General features: G+C 38.7%; 1 protein-coding gene across 3 annotated transcripts in view; it reads right to left on the reverse strand.

The window, feature by feature from the left end:
• The window catches only part of Rtn3 (reticulon 3), a 59,360-nt gene that overhangs the window by 14,494 nt on the left and 23,442 nt on the right, over positions 1-21,424 (reverse strand). The window contains exon 3 of one of the 3 annotated variants that reach the window (XM_047516227.1): positions 13,708-16,023. The exons of the other annotated variants lie outside the window; for them this stretch is intronic. Coding sequence (XP_047372183.1) covers positions 13,708-16,023 — 2,316 coding nt within the window. The remainder of the gene's footprint in view (positions 1-13,707; positions 16,024-21,424) is intronic. 3 annotated transcript variants of the gene reach the window in all.

The following is a 21,424-nucleotide window of genomic DNA, read 5'->3' on the forward strand; positions in this document are numbered from 1 at the left end:
CCCCATCCTAGGTAGTTATCTGTCCTCGAGCACACACCCACCACAGGAACAAAGTAATTCAGACTTTGGGGATGGCAACAAAAGATCTCAGAAATGACTATCTCCCAAATTAAAAGTGAATTACAACTCCAACAGAGAACAGGTGGAATATAGCCTTTGATTCTCCCTTTAAAAACCTCCTGTTCCTGCTGATGGGCAGAATCACAGTCTTTGGGACAGGAGTCCCCTGTGTTTCTCCTTTGCTAGCAAAGCAATAAAACTTTTTCCTTTTTCTCAAAACCATGTCCTCATTACTGGGTTGACATCAGGGATAAGGACTGAGCTTTCAGTAACAGGGGCCAGTTAGAACAGTGTGTGAATCACAAAAGCAGAGTGCTTTGAGGAGGAGGACGTGGAAATTGGCTAATTCTGCTGAGGATGCACATTGCCCTGGGCTTGGCAATATGGAGATACTGGTGAGCTGATCAAAGCAGCTGGGCAGAGTGATGGGAACACTAACAACTAGAGGCAGCTGGTTGGTGACGTGACCAACCACACCATTATTGGTGGTGATGTGGAGGCAGTGTGAGAGAAAATGCCCTGAAGTATCGCTGTGGAAGTAGAGGTCTTTGGAGCTAAGGGACAGATTTTTAAAGATGGGGAAAACACTAAAGCATACTTATGTGCAGACACAAAGAGAAAAGACAGCCACAGAGGTAGTGAAGTCCAGGAGGAGGGAGGGAAGGTCAGCAAGAACCCATGTGAGAGGATTAGGAAATCTTTCTGTATGCTTCCGTTTTCTCAACAAAAAACCATCAGCTAGAGTATGGCAGGGGTTAAGTAAAGAAGGCTTTGGAGAGAGAAATAGATGTGAAATGGACGTTTCAAAAAGAGAGAAATTGGGCGGGGGATATAGCTCAGTTGGTAGAGTGCCTGCCTTGCAAGCACAAGGCCCTGGAGTTCAATCCCCAGTATCGCCAAAAAAAAAAAAAGAAGAAAAAAAAGAGAGAGAGAAATTATCTTAAAACTCCTGTAAGAAATTATAAGGAAATCTTCATGGCTGGAGCTCAGGCAATGATTCCTTAGACTATATTTACAAATTATCTTTGTTAGGGGTATTGCAGGTGGTCTACCACTGAGCTACATCCTCAGCCCCACAGGCTTAAAAATTTTGAGAGTCTTGCTAAATTGCTCCAGCTGGCCTTGAACTTTGATTCTCCTGCCTCAGTCTCCCAGTCACTGAGATTTACAGGTGTGCCACCACTGTGCCTGGCACAAATTATCTATTTGATAAGTTACCTGTGTCTAGAGTATACATATAATATATAAAGAAAAAGTCAATAGTAAAAAGAAAAGAAACCCAACTGAAAAAAGAGCAGAGGATCTAAACAAACATTCTCTAAAGATACACAAATGGTCAATAAGTCAGTGAGATGTGCAAGATCATTAGTCATGAGAGAAATGCATACCAAAATCATAAGAGAACCCACTAGGATGACTATAATATAAAAAAGGGAACATACTGGCAAGGATATGGAGTGATTAGAACCCTGGAATATTTCTTGTAGGAATGTAAAATAGTGTACCTGTTTTGGAAAACAATTTAGCAATTCCTCAAAAATGTTAGAGGGGCTGGGTTTATGGCTCAGTGGCAGAGCGCTTGCCTGGCATGCGTGAGGCATTGGGTTTGACCTCGCACCACATAAAAATGAATAAATAAAATAAGATATTATGCCCATTTACGACTAAAAAAGATTTTTTAAAAAAGTTTAAAAAAATGTTAGAGTTAAGATATGATCCAGCAATTTCACTTACATGAAACTCATGAAAAATAAAAACATACAATGCAAAAACTTGTGTCTATTAGTGACCATGGAAGCATTATTCAAAATAGCCAAAAAGCAGAGATAATTCAAATAGTCAATTGATGAAAAACATGAATAAAATGTATTATATCCATACAATGGACTCTTACTTAGCAATAAGAATGAATGAAGTTCTAATGAGATGTGCCATAATATGGATGAATCTTGAAATTTCAATACTAGACTAAAAGTAATCAATAATAAAAGATCACACATAATATTATTTCATTTACATAAAATGTTCAGAATAAGCAAAGCTATGGAGACAGAAAATAGATTCATGGTTATCTGGGGCTGGGGTGGTGGTAGCGAATGGGAAGTGACTAGTAATGGATACAGGGTTTCTTTTTTATTTCTTTTTTTTTAAAAGGAATTTTTAAAAAATGTTTTTAGTTTTAAATGGACACATGCCTTTAATTAATTAATTAATTTTATGGGGTGCTGAAGATTGAACCCAGTGCCTCACACATGCTAGACAAACGCTCTACCACTGAGCCACAACCCCAGCCCCTGGGTATAGGGTTTTCCTTTCTTTTTTGTGTTTTAGGTACTGGGGATGGAACCCAGGGCCTTGCATGTGCTAGGCAAGTGCTCTTCCAAGGAGTTATGCCCTCCACATGTCCTTCCCCTTTGTTTTAAAGAGAGGGGTCTCATTATGCTGCCCAGGTTGGCCTTGAACTCTCCAGGCTCAAGCAATCCTCCTGCCTTAGCCTCCCAAGCAGCTAGAATCACATGCACTTGCCACAGTCCCCTGGGGTTTCTTTTTTAGGGGGACTAAAATCGTAAAAAATTAAGATTGTTGTGATGGTTACACAAACCCGTAGTAAAAGCTCTATTAAAAAACACTGAGCCTGGGCTGGGGCTGGGGCTCAGCGGTGGAGCGCTTGCATAGGCACTGGGTTCAGTCCTCAGCACCATATAAAAATAAATAAAATAAAGGTATCATGTATATCTACAACTAAAAAGATATTAAAAAAAAGAAGAAGAAATACTATGAGCCTGAGCTGTACATATTGAATGGATGAACCTAAGTTCTTAACTTACGTATGTTTAAAAAGGAGAAATAAATCTACAATTGCAGTCACAGATTTCAATCCTACTTTCTCCATAACTGGTAGAACAAGTGGAAAGCCAGTGAAGATGCAGAAGACTTGAATAACACTATCACAACCCATGTGACCTTCCTGACATCACAGAACAACTTATTCAACCAAAGAAGAATATACACATTCTATTCAAGTACACATGAAATGTTTACCAACATTTACATAAACTAAATCCTGAATGACAAATAATTCCAATAAACCTAAAAGAATTCGAGTCATCTTTCTGCTGAGGTTTGCAGGATGGAACCAGGGCCTCGTGGACGCTCTACCACTTGGCTACACTCAGCCTCCCAAGCACTTAAGCGGACTACAATGCAATCACATAAAATACCCAATCTCCAAATCTGTAAACTAAATACCACACTTCTAAACAACCCATGAGTCAAAGAAGAAATCAAAATGAAAATGAAGTATTTTGAACTGAGAATGAAAACATACCAAAATGTGTGGGATAGATATAGCTACAAAAGCAGCTATTCTAAAGCAGCACTTAGAGGAGAAATGGCATCACGCAAATGCCTGTACTAGTAAAGAAGAAAGATTTCAAATCAGTGGTATTGGCTTCCACCTTAGGAAACCAGAAAGAACGATTCCAGGGCTGGTGGAATAGAGTTGGATGTGGGTTTCACCCCTAAAAACATCAAAATAAACAAATAAATAGGCAGATAAATTCAAAGGATCAACAATTTTAAGCCGTGCGTGAAGGCAGGTACCTATAGTCTATCTACTCGGGAGTCTCAGGCAGGAGAATCACAAGTTTGAGCCTAGCCTAGGCAACCTGGACCTTGTCTCAAAACTTCAAAATAAAAACCAGTCCTTATTTATATTTTATTTAGAGACAGGGTCTCACTGAGTTGCTTAGGGCCTTGCTAAGTTGCTGAGGTTGGCTTTGAACTCGTGATCCTCCTGCCTCAGTCTCCTGAGCAGCTGGGATTACAGGCATGGCTTGGCATGTTTAAAATCTTGTGACAAATTACTGTGCTATATAAATGCCTTTTATTACTTAAGAGTCTACTTCAATACATAATAAATGCCTCTTAAATAATTTCTCAGTTACCTTAATTATTTTGCTAGTAGCAATGAAGTTTCTGAGAAAGAATGTCTGTAATAACCAAGAATGTTTATATTGCTTGTGGGATTATAAGTGAGTCCTTTTTTTAATTTTCCAAATCTTCTATAATATGGTCATATTACTCTTTTTTTTTTTTTTTTGGTACCAGGGATTGAGCCTAGAGACACTTAATCACTGAGTCACATCCTTCTTATTTATTAGAGATAGGTTCTCACTAAGTTGCTTAGGGCCTCACTAAGTTGCTGAGGCTGACTTTTTTTTTTTTTTTTGAGGCTGACTTTGAACTCGTGGTCCTCCTGCCTCAGCTTCCCAAATTGCTGGGATTACAGGTATGCACCACCCATGCCTGGCAGTCACATTACCTTTATTGTAAAAATTAAAAATGCTGTCCACCTCATGCCCATGTTATTTAAGGATGCCAGGTGCGGTACCCATAATACACCAAAAGAGGGCATGAGCACACACAATGGTAATTTCCCATTAAGGAAAAGGATTAGCCTATGCGGATTCAACAGGAACAGCAGTGAATTTTGTTGACTCCCTATTCACTTCCTCTGTTACTGAATTTATTTTCCCAGGTACACATCTTAAAGGTAGAAAAGAAGGGCTGTTCAAATATTTATGATGAAAAGGAATAAATGTGAAAGAAATTTCAAGGTTTAGTAGCCAATCCACTTTAACTTCATTTTAAAACAATTCAGGGACCTGTACAGTTTATTTTTCTTAGAAGAGTTTTTCAAAATATAACAATATATCAATATACCTAAGAAAATTTAAGCATGTGAAATAATTAAATGGGAATAAAAGCACCAGGCTTTATGATCCCTATGTTCATTAATGAAGGGGAGGACCAGGAATGTGCTTGTTTATTTATTTATTGGTACCAGGGATTGACCTCAGGAGGTGCTTAATCACTGAGTCACATCCCCAACCCTTTTAATATTTTTATAGACAGGGTCTCACTAAGTTGCTCAGGACCTAACTAAGTTGCTGAAGCTGGCTTTGAACTCGTGATTCTCCAGTCTCAGTCTACCGAGTTGGGGATGTAGCTTAATGGTAGAGTGCTTGCCTAGAATGCGAAAGGCCCTGGGTTCCATCCCCAGCACTTGCAAAAAATGAAATGAAATGAAATAAATTAAAATAAAGAGTGAATAGGCACCTATTTAAAAAAAAAAAAAACATGAACAACTTATGTAAAGAAAAAGATGTACATTTCCACATTAATCATTTCTCCTTTTGGTAGAGGAATACTTTTTCATTAATAATGGCAAAAAATTAGGTCACTTTTTGAAATGTAAAAGAGAGCAGATGATGTTTGTAAATTTAGATCCAAATTTTGTGGCCGCTTAAATGGGTTAATAGTCTGCTCTGCTACAGATTGATCCTTAACCAAAGAAATTTCCCCCCAAATGGCACAGAAGAATCATTGATAGAAGACAAAGCTGCCACTGTCAAATACAGACACACATGCTCTTGGTCACAGAGAAGTCTGGCAGCAAGCCAAAGAAATTTGTAGGAAACCCTTTCAAACTAACATTCCTCTCAGACTCAGAAAAAAAAAGTTTTTCGTTCATTAAAATAACCTAACATCGCCTTTGCCCTCAATTTCAGATAAAGCACAGAAAACCAAATGGCATTGACTACCCCTCCCAAACTGCAGGGTGAATCTGAAAATGAAAACTTCTGACCTTAGTTTTAGCTAAAGAATAAAGATAACCATTACAATGCTCAATCGTGTTGGAAAGGATAAAAACACAACACTTTTAGTTTTCTATCCTTCCACCCCCCAGCCCCCACTAAGCCTGGTAGGTTTTTATACATGTTGGACAACTACTAAATTTACCAATTAAGAAACAGTACAGCCACTGTGGTAGCCCACGCCAGCCACCTCAGCTATTCAGGAGGCTGAGGCAGAAGGATTTCAAGCAAGGCCCATCTGGGCAACTAGCAAGCTCCTGTCTCAAAATGAAATGTAAGAGTTGGAGGATATAACTCAATGATAAAAGTAACTCCGGATTCAATTCCTGGTATGAAGTGGTGGTGGCATGTGTGTGTGGGGAACAACAGCAAACTCAGTATACATTTAAACTCCAGAAGTTAAAGGAAAACACTAGTTAATTGCTAACTGAGAAAGACCAATCAAATTTAAAAAGCAGTTTAATGCCCTTACCCTTTTCTTTCTTGTACTGGGGACTGAACCCAGGGCCTCACAAGACATGCTTAGCATGTGTTCTAATTCTGCTAGCCCAGCTCCCCCCACATATTTATTTCTAATTCAGCTCTCTGTGCGAAGTGAGGTTATGCCAACATATTTCTTCTATGGTTTTGACATACTTGGACACATGCTTCTTTTTGAGAGTACTGGGTATTTAACCCAGAGGTGCTTTACCACTGAGTCATACCCCCAGCTCTTTCTTTTGAGACAAGTCCTCACTCACTAAGTTGCTGAGACTTGTCTCGAACTTTTGACCCTCCTGCCTCAGTCTCCCAAGTTATAGGTGTGCCCCACCACACCTGGCCATATGTGCTTCTCTGGCAGCCTACTAACTAATGTGGATATGTGACATAGCTTCAGACTAAAACAGTATGTGACAATAACACTGATTAATTAGCAAGACTAAATTACAAAGCAAAACAAGGTGTTATGTATATTAGGCTGGTATGGAGCATAGATTTGGGAATTATCAACAAGCAGGTAGTATTTTGAAGCTATGGGAATAGAAGAGAGGCATCTTACAATTCAAATCTTACATATCAAAGAAAACTCATCTTCCCAGACATTGTCCCTTGATCATCAAATGGTTCTAGCCTGGTGCAGTGGTGCATGCTCATAATCCCAATTACTTGGGAGGTTGAGTTCTGAGATCTTATTCTATTTCCTAGCAGCTCTACCAAGTGTTCCACCCTGAGAAACATGGGGATCTGGCTAGTAATTGGACAGCTTCCCCACCTCTGTTTCCTTTCCCCCAAACATACAGCAAACTTGAGAAGAGTTTAGAATGTACATTCACAGAATCATCACCAGGATTTTACCATTAACTTCTTATCTTTCTATTTCTTTTTTGCAGTGCTGAGGATCAAACCCCAGTGCCTTATGCATGCTAGGTTAATGCTCTACCACTAAGTTATATCCCTATTATTTGTTACTGTGGTAAAATATGCATATGATAAAATTTACCATCTTGGCCACTTTTTAGTGCAGTTAAGTGGTAGTAAGCATTGTTTTTTCATATTGTTGTGTAACAATCACCATCATTTATTAACCCATTTTATTCCTCGATCGGATACATAACATCTATAAAAAGCTATAATATATAACATATAATAAAAATGTAATTACATAATATTAATGTAACACTATACATAAGCTTTAGATTATGATTTCTAACCTATTTTAATGTACCTGTGTTAAATTCATTGAAATATTCACAGAATTGAAAACTTAAGAGTTACTGAATCTGACCCTCTGTACACTCATGTTTTTAAAATTCATGTTTTTAAAAATGCATTTCCAAGAAAATTAGATAGCTGAAAATCTACTTCAGTTTGCATATCATTTCTAAAGTTCAAAATTTGCTTAGCATTTTTCTTTATATATAAATTTTACTTAAAACCGAATATATAATACATTCACTGAGTCTGAAGACGTGCATACACCTATCTAATCTTGTCAGGCTACAGAACATTACCATATCCCAGATATGTTCCCTAATGCTCCATCCTAGTTGCTATAGTTTGATCTTGGGTGTCCCATAAACACCCACATGTTGAAGACTTGATTCCCACAGTGGCAGTATTGGGAGGTGGTGGAAACTTTAAGAGGTGGAACCTAATGGTTTTATGTCAGAGGGCATGCCGTCGCATGTCCTGGCCATGAGGTGAGTTACTCTGCTCCATCACATGCTCCCTGCCAGGATTGCCCCACAAGCCCAAGAGCACCAAGGCCAATCCACCATGGACTAAAATCTCCAAAGCTGTAAGTCAAATTAAACCTTTTCTCTTTATAAGTTGATTAGTTCAGGTATTTGTTACAGTAAAAGAAAACTGACGGACATAACAGTCAATACCCCAGAAGCAACATACCACTGCTTTGATCCCCTCATTTTGCTGCCTCTACAATTTTACACACATGGAACTATCAAGTAGGTATTCTTATATAAGCATGTACATTTTTATTTTTTTTTTTTGGTGGTATTTAGGATCAAAACCAGAGCCTCACACATACAAGGTGGACACTCAATAGTGAACTCCATCTCCAGGCCCAAAGTATTCTTTTATTTATTTTGTAGTTGTAGATGAACATATGTCTTCATTTTATTTATTTATTTTATGTGGTGCTTTGCTAAGGACTGGACCCAGTGCTTCAAACATGCTAGGCAAGCATTCTGCCACTGAGCTATACCCAGTTCAATGTACTTGGGGCAGGGGCATTACTGGGGACTAAACCCTGGTGCACTTAACCACTGAGCCACATCCCCAGTCCTAGTCTGTATTTTATTTAGAGACAGGGTCTCATTGAGTTGCTTAGCGTCTCACTTTTGCTGAGGCTGGCTCTGAATTTGCAACCCTCCTGCCTTAGCCTACCCAGACACTGGGATTACAGGCATGGCCGAAGTGCCTGGCTTGTATTCTTTTTCTGCTGCTTCTTTCACTGGACATAACGTCTGAGATTCAGAGTTTATCTTATGAATTTTAGGTTTTCATCATCTACATTTTTCCTTTCCAGGATTCCTTCTCCCTTCACTTTCCAATGCTTGACTTCTTGTGGCTGACCCAAATTCCATCTTTGGGTAACTTTCTGTGAAAGTTTTAGGCAACCCATCAAGTGTCAACTTCTTCTACCTGTCTTCTGACTAAAAGGAGTAAAAACTGAAAATGAATTCCATGATGCTTCTTCTTACAACTGTCAACTCTCTCAGAATCTGCTTGCTTCTGTTCATTCTCCACTGCTTTCAGGCTTTGTTTTTTTGTTTTGTTTTGTTTTTGTTTTGTGGTGCTGGGGATTGAACCCAGGGTCTTGTGCCTGTGAGGCAAGCACTCTACCACTGAGCTATATCTCCAGCCCCAGGCCTTTGTTCTTTAAACAGAAAGGTTGCACCCAGTAGAAGCCTACTTGACCATAGTAAAAGAAAAAAACCCCATTGTGACCTGTTTTTAAATTTTACTTCAGGGGATGGGATGTAGGCAGTGGTACAGCATTTACTTAGCACGCACAAGGCCCTGGATTCAGTTCCCAGCGCCACAAAAAAACAAAAACAAAACCAGACAAACAAAAACAACAAACTTGAGACATTCACTATGTGTGGGGGTATATAAATTCACTTTTAATGATACCAAAATAAGGGTTCTTCTGTATACTTTGTTTTGCAACTCACTTCCCCCCTCCTACTTTTAACATGCATCTTGTAATAAAAACTGCTAGGTACTCAATGTACATTACTCAAGCACTATGCATTTAAAAACAAACAAACAAACAAAAGCAGAAAAATGTACCAGATCCATGTTGGTTTTAACTATTAGGAAGGGGAGAAGAAGGTATTGGGTCAGGGAGTAATCAAAGGGCAACAAACAGGACCACCTGTGTTAACAATTAATACAAGTTAACTTTATGAATAGAGATGTAAGTGAACATCTCTGTACTTCTCTGTACAATATGTACTCAACCAACTGTTAAGACACTGAGATGTGCCACTACCATAATCAGTGCTATAATAATCATCCTTGGGGCTGGGGAGATAGCTCAGCTGGTAGAGCGCTTGCCTCACAAGCGCAAGGCCCTGAGTTTGATCCCCAGTACCACAAAAAAAAAAAAAAAAATCCTTTAGTTATTTTTGCATATAAATTTCTTTTCTTAGAATAAACTGCTAGGGTTTTCTGCTTCCCAGCTGTCATAAACTAAGCAGTTTTCCTCTGCCCCACCTTTCTGCCATGATGTTCAATCTGACCTCAGGCCCAGAGCTAGGGAATCAGTCTACCATGAAATGAACCTCTAAAACTCTTAGCCAAAATAAACTTTTCCTCCTCTAGTAGGTTGTTCTTGTCAGATTTTTTCGTCACAATGACAAAAAGTTGACCAAAATAAAGGCCAATTCTAGTTCTGTAAATCCTGCAGGCTGTGGCAGGAAACTGGGGTCCAGTGATCCTAGGCTGGTAGACATGTACCCAGGCCACCTAGCCATCAATAGCTGGGCTGTGGATATCCTGGTTGGTTGATTCAGAGCCAGTCACTGTTCTCTGGCCTGCAAGGTTGATTCACTCTGCCATCCATCTGAAGATGGTTTACTCAGTACCAGGCAGGTGGCCCAGGGTCTGCATAAAGCAGGAGAGGAGCAGCAGGTTTAGGGGTACTCTAGTCACATGTGCTCCATCTTTCTATGCCAGAGTGGGGTGGCATACCTCAAAAGGCAGCCGAGGTGCACAGAAAACAGTGGACTTCCCCCACAGAAAACTGGAACTCATATCCAACCTCACCCTAGAACCAAAGGCTTCCTCTTTTTAGAGTGAATGTGTTATAGGCATTATTTATCTGGGGAAAAACAAGATTCCTGGGGGTTCTTGTTCCTTTCTGCTATTAGCTCAGATTCTGTCCACATCTTAAGAGTTCTATATGAAGGGGATAAAGCCAACCACCCTTTGAGTACCACATTAGGCCACCAACACAGGTCTCCTTGGAATCTGTACACAGTTACCAATTCCCAATGGTTGCGCCAATCCTAGGCAGGGGAACCACAAATTCTCCATACAGAACCCCCACTCTAAACCAGTGTTGCCCCTCTACCCTACTCCAGCCTTAGCTGAGGCCCTGCTCTTACTGTGCAGCCCCCTACCAGAGAAACTGAGGCAGAGGAGCTTATGCCAGAGCCTAAAAAGAGGGCACCCTACTCCAAGTCACTTGGGGCACAACCAGGTGATCACATGTCCTATGACTCTCTGGGGCCTAACTGGGCAGCAGGAAAGGGAGAAATGCAGGGAATAAAATAAATTGGAAGGATGATACTAGGTCTTTATTACATATTGCCTAACTGCCTACCAGAAAGGTTAGCAGAGTGTACACCATTCATCAAGCTATATGCCTATTTCTTTGCAATTCCTGTCAATCTGGATACCCAAACTCAAAACATGCAAAGGAAGACCTTTCAAGCTTCTAATTATGTCAGTCTTATTTAAAATACCTACTAATCACAGAATTTGATCAGTGACAAATATGCTAAATTTCCAAAGCCCTTTTCATTTCTCATAGATTAAATAACTCAGATGCAAATTACTAATAATTAGCATTTGCACAGTTCTTTACTTACAACAACACATAAAGCTTGACAAAGTAATTATCATCACCCTATTAACAAATGAAGATGCAGAACCAGTTAGGCCAGTTGTCTGAGACCACACTTATACACAAAAGTGACAGAATTAGACTCTGGAGATTTTGTAGCCTAATTTCTGTATGCCTCATCACTCAAAAGTAACCACCTGTAATAATTACAACAACAACAATGCAGGAAGAAACCTAGAATGTACCAGAACCAGAGAATCATCACTGAAATGATAACTGAAGACCATCTACCTCAACATCCTCATTTTACAGATAAGGAAATGCATGCCTCAAAAATTTATGTAAGTTTATTGCTCAGTGTCATACTTCTAAGCACAATAAATCAAGAATTAGAACCAGATGCTCCCCAATCCGAATTTAACAATTTTACAAACTAGCACTTTTTTTTTTTTGTACCAGGGATTGAACCCAGGGGTGCTTAACCACTGAATCACATTAGGGAATGTGGTTTTATGTTTTATTTTGACACAGAATCTCACTCAGTTGCTTAGGGTCTTGCTAAGTTGTTGAGGCTGGCTTTGAACTTGCAATCCTCCTGCCTCAGCTTCCCAAGTTGCTAGGATTACAGGTTTGCGCCAGTACACCAGGCTAAACTAGCACTCTTTAATCCAAATTCAACAGTCTTCAATTACTAGCACATACACTGCTATTCTTAATTATTTGAAATTTGGGGTTCACCTCAAAACCTCAAGGACTCGAGGTATGGATCAGTGATACAGTATTCATTTAACACATGTGAGGCCATGGGTTCAATTCCCAGTACCCCAAAAACAAAACAACCAGGCTATGGTGATGCAGACTTGCCTGTAATGCCAGCTACTCAGAAGACTGAGACAGGAGGTTGATCAAAACTTCCAAGTCCAGCTTTGGCAATTCAGCAAAACCTTGCCTCAAAATAAGAAAAAGGGCTGGATGTAGCTCAATGATAGCCAGAGAACCCCTGGGTTAAATCCCTAGTACCACAAAGCAAAAACAAAAACGATGTACTGATAATTCAAGAAATAATCATCCAGCACCCACTATGTGCCAGGCCCCATATGTGGTGCCATATCTGACTAAATATTTACTATGGACTAGGGAAAGCACTGCCTGCATTTTCACACTCAACCTTTAAAATACCATTACAGAATTAAGTATTATTATTATTTTCTCAATTTTAACGATTAAAATTTAGGCCAGGCATGGTGGCACACGTCTGTAATCCCAGTGACTTGGGAAGTTGAGGCAGGAGGATCACAAGTTTGGGCCAACCTCAGTAATGCAGGGAGACCCTCAGCAACTAGTGATATCCTGTCTCAAAATATAAAACAACATGGGCTGGGAATGTAGCTCGGTGGTAAAGTGCGACTGGGTTAATCCCCAGTACCTAAAATTTACAATTATAAAAAATATATAATCAAACATAAGTATGCTTATCTTAACATTTTTGTGGTATTATGACTCTATGTATGATTTTATCTGGGAAAAAAACGGTCTATTATTAAAAAAGACTGAAAACTACGGGTCCCTAGAAAGCATCTAACAGTATGTACACAGTAAGTGTAGAATTTGGGTATCTGATTGGAGGTCAGGAACCATTTGTGAAGAACTTTAAATATCCTTATTTTTTGTCTCCTTGTGACTCTAGAAGAGACAGCATTTGAAGTAATCTAACTGAAAGTCAATTACGAGGAAATGGATGATTTCAAATATAAGATAAAAGGAAGGACTTCCGTTACCATCTAATGAGATGTGGCCTGAAGAATATTAAATAAAGTCCAAAGTAGAAGAATGCATGAACTTAAGTATTACTGCAAGAGTACTATAATACTGGTTACCTATTTTCAGAGCATAAAATCTCTGTGGTATATGATTAAATTAATTAAAACTTTCATTTACTGTCTTTCCCAGGAGGATTTCCTTTATCTTTGATTGCTAAGTAGATTTCACAAGGTCTCTATCAAAAAATCCAAGTGCCCAGCAATGTAACTGTTACAGAGATTTAAAAATTATTTTGTAAATAAATGAGAACGTGATGATTTTCTTTAGTAGTGTAGGGATCAAACCCAGGGTCTTCTGCATGCCAGGCAAGCGCTAAGCCAGATCAACATAATGCTATCCTTAAAAGCAGTAATCACCTTCAGGCTAACTTAGAAGGAAATAAGGATCCTGAAATATATTCAAGTGATTATTAAAAAAAAAAAAAAAAAAAAAAAAAAAAAAGAATTTGCCCTGCCCCCGCCCCAATGCAGGGTACTGGTATCCTAGTTATAATTCTATAAGCATAAACCAGAGACTAAGAAAAGGCACTCCAATAAGTAATCAATCACAGCAGAATTAATCACATGCAATATTTCGAATGTAAATGGTTACCTGAGAAGTCTGTCAGAAGTCTTGGTAGGACATGCTTGTTTACCAATTCAGTCTTGCTAATGCTGGAAATAGTCTCTACCCTAGTCTCTTTGATAACAGTGGGTTTTTTGGAAATCCCAAGATCAGATCCAGTCTTGACATATGTGTGTTCTAGGATGACATCTGATCTCTGTGGCCAAGTTTCTGGAGCAAATGTTTGCTTGAGTCTTTCTTCAGGAGATTCTTCATCCTGAATAGGTGGTGGTTCCTCACCCTGCCTTTCACCTAATTCTTTCAGGGCTCTGATTGTGAGCTGCTCCTGTTCTAAGTCAAGAGACACCACTGGAGTACCACAGGTAGTGAAAACATCCAGAAAGTCACTTCCATTTGTTTGTTTGCTTTGTTCACTGTTTTTGCTTGAACTAACTGACTTGCTTTCAGACAAGACTTCTACAGGAGGAGCTGGCTTCTGTGATACTGCCTCAGAGTCAGTTCCTTCCTCTTTACCTATTATTCCTTTCTCTCTGGTTTCTGTTAAGGCTGCCATCAAGTCCTCTGGGGAGGAATCATCTACATCTTTAACATGATTTCCATGTAATGACTCTAACATGGCAGAAGCTGTCACACTTAGTGAGAATTCTGTCTCATTAAAAACATCTGGAGGTGCTGCTGAAGGAAGTCTGGGGTTCTCAGTTGTAACAGGTTTTTCAGGAGCACCTTCACGCACAGTATCTGACCGTTTCACATCTTCTAACACAACATTCATACTGGGTACTGGTGAACAGGCTGCCTCACTAACTGGTTTCCTTCCAAGACTATCTTGCTGAGCTTGATGTGGCTCAGAGTCACTCACCAGCACGTCAGTGCTTTTAGATGTGGCACTTTCTACCTTCTTACAACTGGGAATCTCTTTGATTTCCCTTTCACCTGCTTTTCCAATAGCACTTGGAATGGAGAAAGGTTTTTCAGTGTGAAGCTTATTTTCCAATGGTCTCTCGGCCGTAATGTCCTCTATCACTGTGTCATCAGACTCACCAGAACTATCAGCCTCTGTGATATCTTCTGGCACAGAGCTCTGCCAGTTTGTTTCATACTTCAGGAGGTCATCAGGTAAAACCACTTTCACTGTGGCCACTCCAGAACCCAAAGAAACATGCTTCTCACATGGAGATGCAGGCAAATCTGCAAGTGTGTCATCTTGCTTCTGTGTATCACTTTGTACACCTTTGACATTGCCTTCTTTAGTGGAAATGAGATAGTCACCTACAGGTTTTCCAGGGATAGCATTTTCTTGTGGGAGAGATGCTTCTTCCCAATCACCTGTGGATCTGGTGACAGATGTGCTCCCATTAATGGAGCATGCAGGAATTCTCTGATGAGTATTTCTCCTAAGATTTACAACTGGGATTTCTGAATGATATTCACTCCTGTCAAGTCCTGCACTTTTTGTGGGGTGGTCAGAAGATTTATCAGTCTGTTGTTTCACCTGGGGAACCAAGTCCCAAGTCAATATTTCGTTAGTAAAGTTATGTATATCATTCACACATCGAGACACCTCTTCCAATGCTGCAGTTGTGTGTGAAAACTGCCTAGTGAGCAATGCAGAGGATGGGTAACGCCCTGCCTCTCTATTTCTCAGTGGAAACACTTTGTCATTAATCTCTGACATGTCTGCAGATGATTCTCTATCAGTGTGCACTGCCCAGCCACGCAAATCATTTGTGCTCTCCTTATATGAATCTTTAAATTCTCTGTCAAATGCTGCTTTGTCAATAATTACTTCAAATGGTGATTCAGGGGAATCTCTTTCGATAATACCACCACCTGAAACTTCAGAGGGGGATAAGGAATATGTTCTAGTGTCCTCTTCCTTAGACTGCTCAGTGGATGGTTTCTGGGCTACTGGCAAAGTGAACCTGTCATCAACATCCAATGCAGTCTTCTCCTCCCTAGTCAGTAAATGATTTGGGTTCTTGGACAGTTGTTCTTCATTTATTTGCTCTTCTACTTGACTGGTTTCCTTTAGGAGAAAAGCAGGATGCTCTGGGAAACTGGCTAGAACACAAGGTTGGTTATAAGGAACTCCTCCCGCTTCGAGAGAAACTGGAGAGTCTGCTCTGTTTTTGCAGGTTTCCTGAGGCTTTTCCATCTTTTTCATATCTAGAGGAGCCAAGTGGTCTTTTCCTTCTTTGGCTAGAACAGGTTGGCTGCCTAACACTTCATTTTTTTCTCGATGTAGTGTTTTAGGGTCAGAGTTATGTGTTTCAGAGGATGAAAGAAAGGAGGAAGTCATAATTTCTGAAGGTGGCTCATCAGAGCAAAGAGAGCTCAATTCCTCTATGATCAAAATTTGAAAGAAAAAAATTGTTTACCAGATACAATCACACATTAGCTAGTCAGGCCAAGCAGCATGCTTTTTAAATCACACACACACACACACACACAAATAGGTAACAAAATAATGATCAACAATTATCTTACAAGACATGCATAAAATTGCCAACAGTGAAACAGAAAAGCCATATCATGCTAAAAACTGCAAACGACAAAAAATTTCCACAACAAATATTTTTTAATTAGTCTACTCTTCTCCCTGCAAAAGTGAAACAAAAAAGGGTGAGAAGGTTGGGGTTGTGGCTCAGTGGTGGAGCATTTGCCTAGCATGTGTGAGGCACTGGGTTTGATTCTCAGCACCATATACAAATAAATAAATAAAGGTTCATCAACAACTAATAAAAATATTTAAAAAAAGAAGGGTGATAGTACTGGGAAATTTGGGGTAGTTTTACCTTTTTGTGGGTTGAACTATGCAACAGAAACAACATAATATGAAACAAAGCTTAATGTTATGATATACTTTTATCTGTACTGATATACTTTTATCTGCAAGTTGAACAATTTAAATCACACTGCCTCTATAAATCCACTGATACATTCCCACAATCTGAGAAGGGAAAAAGAATGGTCAGAGTTCTTTTTGATCTTTAAGAGAGACAGCACCCCTTTCTTGAACCTGAAAATAAGATTAGAATTATTCTATTCTATCTCCAAGAAAGCTCTGTTCTCGTGTATGAATGTCCTCCTCCCAAATCTCTTTTACTAACTTGCCATTTTAAGCAAAATTGAACAGTGCAAATTGGTTTCTTTGGTTAAGAGAGAGTTAACTCCATCCAGAATTCCTTTTAAAATAGAAGTAGTGTACTGGGGAATGAAACTGACCAAATTATATTGTTATACTGTGCACAAGTATAAATCTTATTATATATAATTATAAAATGCACTAATAATAGAAATAATGCATTAAGTCTTAACAGTTATTAATTCCATTAGCCATTAATTTAGCACATTGTTTTCTAACTTTCAAATCTAGCAAGCTTTTATTATGGAAAAAGATAAAAAACAACCATTCCAAGGGAAGGCACTGACTTTCACACACACTGTTATACATCTGGAGCTGGAACAAAGTAGGTCTTAAATAAATAGTTGCAAATAAGTGAATTAAAGATTCAGCTTGGGGGCTGGGGTTATGGCTCAGCGGTAGATTGCTCACCTAGTGCATGTGAGGCACTGGGTTTGATCCTCAGCACCACATAAAAATAAATAAGTAAAAATAAAGGTGTCCACCTACAACTGAAAAAAAAAAAAAAAGATATACCTTGGTCAGATAAGACCTAAGTAGGCTTAGGACAGTAGTGCCTTGGGTGTGAATGAGGAATTAGAAAAATGTCAAAGAGAAATTCTTTTGGATGACCATTATTTAGCTAATGTTCTCTTTTTCATGTGAGAACCTGAATAATCATGTTAGATAAAAGCAAACTTTTGATTTCATTCACACTTACTTTATTAAGGATAAGAATAAATCTTAGAATAAATAAAATTCCACTACTATAAAAATGTTTCCAGGGCTGGGGATATAGCTCTGTTGGTAGAGTGCTTGCCTTGCAAGTACAAGGCCCTGGGTTCAAATCCCCAGCACCACACACACAAAAAAAAATAAATAAATAGAAATAAAAAATAAAAATGTTTCCAAATGCTATGGAAAGTCCCTTACTTTGACACATTACTGATATTTGATGAAACAGGACCTAAGCTGTGTCTCAGATCAATAGCTTTATGGTAAACAGTTCAGTAAAATTGTAATTTGGGTAACTAGAAAAGTCTTCATAAATGAAAAATTGTTGAACTTTGGTTGTAAAACTGTATTACTAGGACAGAAAATATTTGAAGTAAATTATAATTCACATTTAGTTCTAATGTAAGAAATATGGTTTGCATCCATCATTAAATAGTCCATATATTCCACATGATAAGATTAAGGGTATAAAGTAAACGAAGCCAAGCATTGTGCATTAAAAAGTCCTAAAAGTTGAAGTTTTAAGTACTATCAACCACATTTAAATCAGAAATAATCTGAAAACTGGGTCATGAATTATTATTGGACTTCATAGTCATTGTTTCTATCAGAAAACATTCAAGGACCAAATCAGGGTTAAGGTAGAATTGCCCATGAGCCCTCCATTCAGACAGGAATGGAACTCTGAGGTGAGCAAAACTGACTCCACCCCACAGGGAAGTCTCAGCTTATACATTTTACGGAGATGGAAATTTCAGATGATTCAGATCTGTCATCTTACAGATAAAAGTCAGCAAAGTAAATATCAGTTATAATTCAACAACTATTTATTGAGTGCCTACCATGTGCAAGATAAAGTTTTAGTGACTAGGTTTAAAGCAGTGAATGAAACAGGAAAAAAACAAACAAACTAAAAAACCAACCTTGCATTTATGGAGTTAAAATGCAGAGGGAAAGAAAGTAGTAAGCAGAATCAATAAGTAAATGATGTCAGTGGCGCAGCGTACCATGAAATAAAAATGAAATGGATGGGGTGGGAGGGGTTAGCGTTAGGGTTAGGGTTAGGGTTAGGTTTAGGGTTAGGGTTAGGTTTAAGGAAGGTGGTAAGAATGGAAGAAGGAAGGACTGTATAGAGGGAAAAGACAGCTGGGAGGGGTGGGGGGGAAGAGAAAAAAAATAACAGAATGAATCAAACACCATTATCCTATGTAAATTTATGATTACACAAATGGTATGCCTTGACTCCATGTACAAATAGAGAAACAACATGTATCCCATTTGTTTACAATAAAAAAAAGCAAAAAAAAAAAAAAAAAGAAAGAAATGGAACTGAAATGAATGCTAATCAAAAAATGCAACATTACTGGAAAAATAAAAAGGCATGGTAAAAACCTTCCATACTCTGGCAGGACACAAACTTGTCAGTTTACCAAGTCTTGCTTCTCTCCTATCTTCCTTGAACTCTTAGAACTCCAAAAATTATTAATTAGGTGTAGAATAAGGTAAAACTACAAGGTTAGGTTAGAAGTTCTATTCTCAGAGTACCAATAGGTCCATCATTGAGGGCCCTGACTGCCCAAACAACATCAATATTTTATTAAATATTCTTTAAAATGACTATTATGTATGCAAAAATCATTTATTTTTTATTTTACTAGAATAACTTAAATCATGTTCCTGTCTTACTGTCTGGGGTAGATAATGTTTTTTCTTTTCCCCTACCCCTATCCACACTAGATATTAAACCCAAAGGTGCTCTATCACTGAGTTATACCCCCAGCCTTTATTTTTATTTTAAGAGAGGATCTCCCAAAATTGCTGAGGCTGGTCTCAAACTTTTTAATTTTTTTTTAAGTTGTAGATGGACACAATATTTATTTGTGCAAGGCAAGTGCTCCACCATTGAACTACAATTTCAGCCCTGATCTCAAACTTCTGGTCCTCCTGACTCAGCCTCCCAAGTCCCTGGGATTATAGGTGAACGCTACCATGCTCAGCTTGGATAGTGTTTTCTGAAGGCAACCTTGGAGACTTTGGAGGGTAAACAGAGTTCAATGCTACATTCATTCCTTAGTGATTGTGAGATGCAAGTTCTCATTACCACATGTAGCCAAAGAAGGTAACATCCCTATTTGGGTTTAATTTTAATGATCTTGTTTAGAATGTCAGCAAATGAAAGAAATTTTTTTGGCTAACTGAAACCCTAACAAACTTGGACATAGCTGACTTGTACCAAAACAAAGGAAAAAACTAGGGTGGGAGTAAGAAGTTTATAAATAAACAAAAACATTAAGCAGAACAAAGACCAGAATCTAATAGGCCTTTTAAAACAGATCCTGTAAGCAAAGGTTCTTTCAGTTAGTCAGTGTGGCACTGAATGGTCATTGGTGTTGTCCAAGTTAGCACATGGCAACACAGCAGGAAACTCTGGGAAACCCGAGGGTTATTAGTCTTTCAAATACTAGATACCATACAACTTCTTGGTGAAAAAATTTTGGATTACTTTTTCTATATTTCAAAATATCTATTGTGGGCTGGGGTGTAGCTCAGTGGTAGAGTGCTTGCCTAACATGCCTGAGGTCTTCCTCGAGTTCCACTCACAGCATCACACACACATACACACACACACACACACACATCACTTCACATACACTTCACTTTCCTGTTTTCACCAAAAAAAATCTCATTATGAATATTTTCTAAATTAGTTATTTGCGATAGTGGGATTTAATGTTCACATTAATTTTTAAAAGTTCTAAGCACTTAAAGATATGGTATTACTCTATTAACAAGGTTATATAGTTAATAGATTTAGGAAGCTGGCAGTTATATTCTAAATTTCCCTACCACTCCCAAGTAAAAAAATCTTATTAAAAGATAAACAGTCCTTTCATCACAATTATTTTTTGGCAATGGGCAAGTTACTTCGTTTTAAACTAAAAAATGGGGATATTAAAGCACCTAATTTTAGAATTGCTGAGGATTAAATCAGTTAATACATGTTAGGAACAGTATCTGGAGCTGGGCACAGAGGTACAGGTTTGTAAACCCAGCTACTCAGAAAGTCGAGGCAGGAGGATTCCAAGTTCGAGGTCTTCCTGGCCAGCTTGGCTCGGATCTTCTCTCAAAAACAAAAACAAGGGGCTGGGGAGATAGCTCAGTTGGTAGAGTGCCTGCCTTGCAAGCACAAGGCCCTGGGTTCGATCCCCCCCAAAAAAAAAACAGGTGCATGCCTGGAATCCCAGTGACTCAGGAGGCTGAGGCCCTTACCAACTTAGTGAGACTCTGTCTCAACAAATAAAAAGGGCAAGAATATAGCTCCATGAATAAGGGCCCAAGTTCAATCCCCATTACCAGAACAAAAAACAAAAACAGTATTGTGCACTTAGTAAACCCCCAATAAATGCTGTCAAACACCACACTCAAAAAAAAAATCTCTCCAGACAAAGACTCCAGACCATATGCCTTTTTATTAGGGGGGAGGAAAAACTGCATATTGTCAAATCATAACTACCTTTATCACACATATAATACAGAAAATTCTCATTAAAACTTTCAGATACTTTCCCTCCTATCATTCACAAATAAAGCAAATATATATATTTTTGTACTGGGCATTGAACCCAGGGGTGCTCCACTGGGCAACATTCCTAGTTGTTTCGTTTTTTTGAGACAGGGTCTCACTAAATTGCAGAGGTTAAGTTGCAGAAGCTGACCTCAAGTTTGCACACTTCCTACTTCAGTCTCCTGAGTCACTGGGATTACAGGTGTGTACCAACAACACCTGGAAAGCTAAATAATTTAAAGAGCCTTTTATCCATTTCAAAATTTGGGGGGACATAACTTCTGAATCAGTTGGTACAAACCAAATGCCCATTTATGGCA

This window comes from Sciurus carolinensis, chromosome 11, assembly GCF_902686445.1.
Source record: "Sciurus carolinensis chromosome 11, mSciCar1.2, whole genome shotgun sequence".
Lineage (NCBI taxonomy): Eukaryota > Metazoa > Chordata > Mammalia > Rodentia > Sciuridae > Sciurus > Sciurus carolinensis.